Source organism: Chenopodium album, chromosome 10, assembly GCF_948465745.1.
Source record: "Chenopodium album chromosome 10, dcCheAlbu1.1, whole genome shotgun sequence".
NCBI lineage: Eukaryota > Viridiplantae > Streptophyta > Magnoliopsida > Caryophyllales > Amaranthaceae > Chenopodium > Chenopodium album.
In genome coordinates this window covers 32,579,340-32,583,356 of record NC_137843.1, presented here as the reverse complement: position 1 = coordinate 32,583,356, position 4,017 = coordinate 32,579,340, and the positions used below count along the sequence as shown (strand labels likewise).

At 43.0% G+C, this 4,017-nt stretch overlaps 1 protein-coding gene across 1 annotated transcript; it reads left to right on the top strand.

Moving 5' to 3' along the window:
- The first annotated feature begins 2,264 nt into the window (after positions 1 to 2,264).
- LOC145565146 (uncharacterized) lies at positions 2,265 to 2,851 on the top strand. The gene is made up of 2 exons (XM_081625235.1): positions 2,265 to 2,396; positions 2,456 to 2,851. Exons 1-2 carry the CDS (start codon positions 2,265 to 2,267, stop codon positions 2,849 to 2,851), a joined length of 528 nt encoding a protein of 175 aa, XP_081481361.1.
- The last annotated feature ends 1,166 nt before the right edge of the window (positions 2,852 to 4,017 follow it).

The following is a 4,017-nucleotide window of genomic DNA, read 5'->3' as shown; positions in this document are numbered from 1 at the left end:
TTTTCCAGCCAAGTCTTGCTGAGTAGATTGTTTCTTCTCAGCTCCCTTAGCCGGTGCCTCTGCTTTTGTAAGAGAGCAAAAGTCGGCTGCCTTAATATAAGCTTCGGTTTCCCCCAGAACACCTGCGTATGTCCGAATCTTTTTTCTTACCAAGTCAAACTTAAAACCATCATGCCTTAATCCCCGGAGAAATTCAGAGTAAGCCATTTCATCCGGCTGATTATGAATTTGGGCTTTTTCTTGGTTAAATCTCTAGACGTACGACCGTAGGCCCTCATTTTTTCCTTGGACAATTGTTGCCAAATTAAGACTTGTCTTTCGAGGTGGTATGTTGTAAGAGAAATTTCCCACAAATAGAAAACTAAGAGTAGTAAAACAATTGATACAGCCGGCCGGAAGGCTATTGAACAATCCTACGCCACACCCTTCAAAGTGGCCGGGAAGCATTTGCACCAAGTAGCATCATCTACACTTTGTAAGTACATCAAGTTTCTATACGAAGTGATATGTTCCTCTGGGTTTCCCGTACCATCATAGGCTCCCACGAGTATACTTTTCACCTTCGGCGGCTGAGGAGCAGTTAAAATTTCTTGCGAAAACGGAGGCAGCTTATCTCCAAGAGTCAGTAAGCACATCTGCCAATCAATTGGCTGAGGTTGCACGGGCTGTTCGGCCAAATAGGGAGTTTGACCAAGCGTATAACCAAACGGCCTATTTTTTCCGAAGACCTGGGGGCTCGGCTGCAAAATGCTGTTGAAACCCTGGGGGGGCAGAAGCGGTTGCACTGGAATAGGGGTTTGAGTACGCACAGCTTGACTCCTGCCGGAGATGGCCGAGTTGCTATGCTGGGAAAGAGAGTGGTTGGATTGTTCATCCGGCATTGTGGGAGTAGAGGCCGTGTCTGAGTAAGCGGTACGTTCTCGTTATTTATGCCGAAGGTAGTCTCTCGCGTCCTTCCAGCGTCGAGACGGCTCTATCTCCTCTCTTCGAGGCTGTCTGCCCCTCCCCCCAGCCAACTGGGTTTTCGCCAACAGACTAGACAAATTCGTTCTTGGCACCCTAGGAGACCTTCCATTCGGCCTGCGAAATGGGGTGTTCCCATCATCTGTTGCATGGGTTACTTTGTTCTGAGTTTTCTTTGGAGCTCTTTCTCCTTCTTTTCTGGGCGGCTGCCTAGAGGTAAAAGCTCAAATGCTCTCAAACTCCCTCTGAAGTTTGTTGAGTGCGGTCTTCAAGGAAGCAGCAGTAACTAGAGGATCATCGGCCTCTTGAAATGAGGCGGTCAAAGGGTTGTAGGAATGAATTGTAGGGACTATATCTTCTACATGACCGTCCTCGCCTGGACGAGGACCGGTATTAGGTTTCTGATCATCTATTGCCATAACGGACGAGTATCCCCACAGATGGCGCCAAATGTTTCGGGTGTTTTTTGGATTTCCTCGGATACTGGTCACACTCTTCAGGAAACGAAACTCGGACACCTGCAAAATGAACGAATATTCCTTTACCGGAATATTCGCCTCCGACGATCAAGTTAGAGATCTAAAACGGAAAGGCTAGAGAGAGAAAGTAGAGAGAAGTTAGAGCTGTTTTATGCTCTTTTTTTATGTAACGTCGTAATCCCCCCTCCCATCATAAATGATTGGGTATTTATAGGGGTGGGAGCTTGTGCCCCTTTGGGGTTTGTGCCCTAAACTTCCGTGACGTGATTGGCTGCGCAATCAGGCGATGCCACGTGTAAAATGGGGGCGCCGTTTTGCTGCTTGCATGAAGATCTCTCAGGATTTGGGCCATGATGTAATAAGGCCTTTTTAATGCTGATTTCAGGGGCTTTTTATCCCTTGGACACGCGTCTTCTTCCCATAGAGACACGTGTCGCCCTTTGATTGGGCCACGTGTCACTACGGGATTGGTTCACGGTCATGGGGTATTTTTACCCTAAACAGACACGACCTATTATTTGGCGATCAATTTTTTAGCGCCATTGCCGGGGAAATGGCTAGTTTTGCACTCTTATTGTGACATTATTGGATTTGTTGCTTTTGCTTTTGTTCATTTACTCTCTTTCTAGTCATTTCTAATTGTTTTTTTAGTTTTGGTGGATGTTAAGGAGGTCTCAAGGACCACCCACTCAATTTATTGACCACGAGATCGACCGTACTTTAAGTAAAGTCCGTAGGATTTATCAAGAAGAGGCGCGAGGTCTTGGTGTTATTGTTGAGAGTGAGAATGATTCTTGGTCTTCAAGTTCTCAAAGTGAGGCAATGGCGGCACAAGTTATTGCTTTAGTGCAACATAAGATGCCTAAGAAGCAACAAGATCCCGGGAGCTTTACTTTGCCAGCTACGATTGGGAAATTGGAAGCAAAGGGTGCCCTGCCCGATCTTGGGGCTAGTGTGAGTTTGATCCCATTGCCCATTGTTCGACAACTCAACATTGAAATGATCCCTACAAGGAAGACAATTCAACTTGTCGACCGATCGGTAAATTGCCATGTGGAGAGCTTGAGGATGTTCCTATTCAAGTAGGACATATCTATGTTCCTTGTGATTTTATTGTCATGGACATGGAGAAAGATGACAAGACACCTTTGATCTTGGGTCGTGAGGCTCTTAAGACCTTGGCAGCGGTGATCAATTGCAAGAACAACACTATCACTTGTGAAGTTGCCAATGAAAAGATAGTGTTTGAATTTTCCAAGGTACTTAAGAATCCAGTGGTGGAGAAGATTTGTAGAATGGATTTGGTAGGTTCCCCTCAAGAGGAAGATCTTGTGAAAAGAGAGATAGGATTGAAAGGGGTCCTAAGCAACATTTCAAGAAATCAAAGGAGGTGGCCAAAGTATCTATAATGAATGAGGATCATTTGGTAGGAATCTCATCCTTTTTTAAAGACTCTCTTGAGGAGGGTGAGGTTATCCCTCCCAAGATCAAGAATGCAAGAAGTGGTTCTTCTCAAAGGTGTTTGCGGAAGAGAAAAAAGAAGAAAAGAAACAACAACAATAAAAAGATGAATAAGAAAGTTGAGAAAGTTTGGGTCCCTAAAATGGCCTCCATTTATTCCTTGTGATGGAGAGATGTTACAAGAAGTATTCTTGCCCAAGCTTGGATTAATGCATGCTAATTTAACCTCTAAGTTGAAGAAGGTGGTATCCTTCGATCCACCTTGAAAGAGGTGAAGGGTTAAGCTAAAGACCTTAAACAAGCGCTTCTTAGGAGGCAACCCAGAGGATTTCTAACCCTCATTTCCTTTTTCTCTTTTAGTTTTATTTTATTTTCCCCTTTTACCCTCTTGATTTGTGTATGTTGTACTTATCGTGTAGGTTACTTTTGGAAGCATTGGAGAGGACTTACATGCGTTGAATTTATTTTGCTCCTTGATATCTTTTCAACAACCTCCGGTTAGATCTTTCTTGTGTTTACTCTTTTTATTTCTTTTGGTGTGCTTAGTTTAGGTTAGTTTAGGAAGAAGTTGAATGGTTCGAGGTTTTTTGCTTTTGGTTCTAAGGAACCTTGAATCGTTGATGTTGTTATCGAATAATCATTGTATGACGATTGGGAATTAATTGCATTTATATGCCTCGTTTGTGAACCCTTTTGATTTCTTCCTTCTTGTTTTGTTTTGTTTTCCTTTTTGTATGAAAAACATGACTATGGAAAGATCAAATGAATATGTTTTGGAATTTGCTCATACATTTGTACTCGATTGCTTTGATGATGTATCTTAGAATGATTATTTCTTCCTATATGATGACGGAATACACGGTTTGAGAGTGATTTTGGTCTAGTTAGACAAATTTAAGCTAAGGTAGCAAGGTTAAGAACATGGAGGACATTTGAAACCTTAGTTCATGGGAAGTGCTAAGATGGAGTTGCTCTCTATAGAGGACTTGAAACCCTTGGTTGGTATTTGCATATTTTAATCCCTAGTGAGGTTTCATTGTTCTAGCCTTCATCAATTTGTTGAGAGGCGATTAAGGATCCATAACTATGCACGTCTTAATCCTTGGTTTGACCA

What these genes read in the sequence shown, in the direction of transcription:
- LOC145565146 (XM_081625235.1), top strand. Translation starts at nt 2,265, where the DNA reads ATGGCGGCACAAGTTATTGCTTTAGTGCAACATAAGATGCCTAAGAAG. An exon ending in TGCCCGATCTTGGGGCTAGT is followed by an intron (nt 2,397 to 2,455) that starts GTGAGTTTGATC and finishes GATCCCTACAAG; the next exon opens with GAAGACAATTCAACTTGTCG.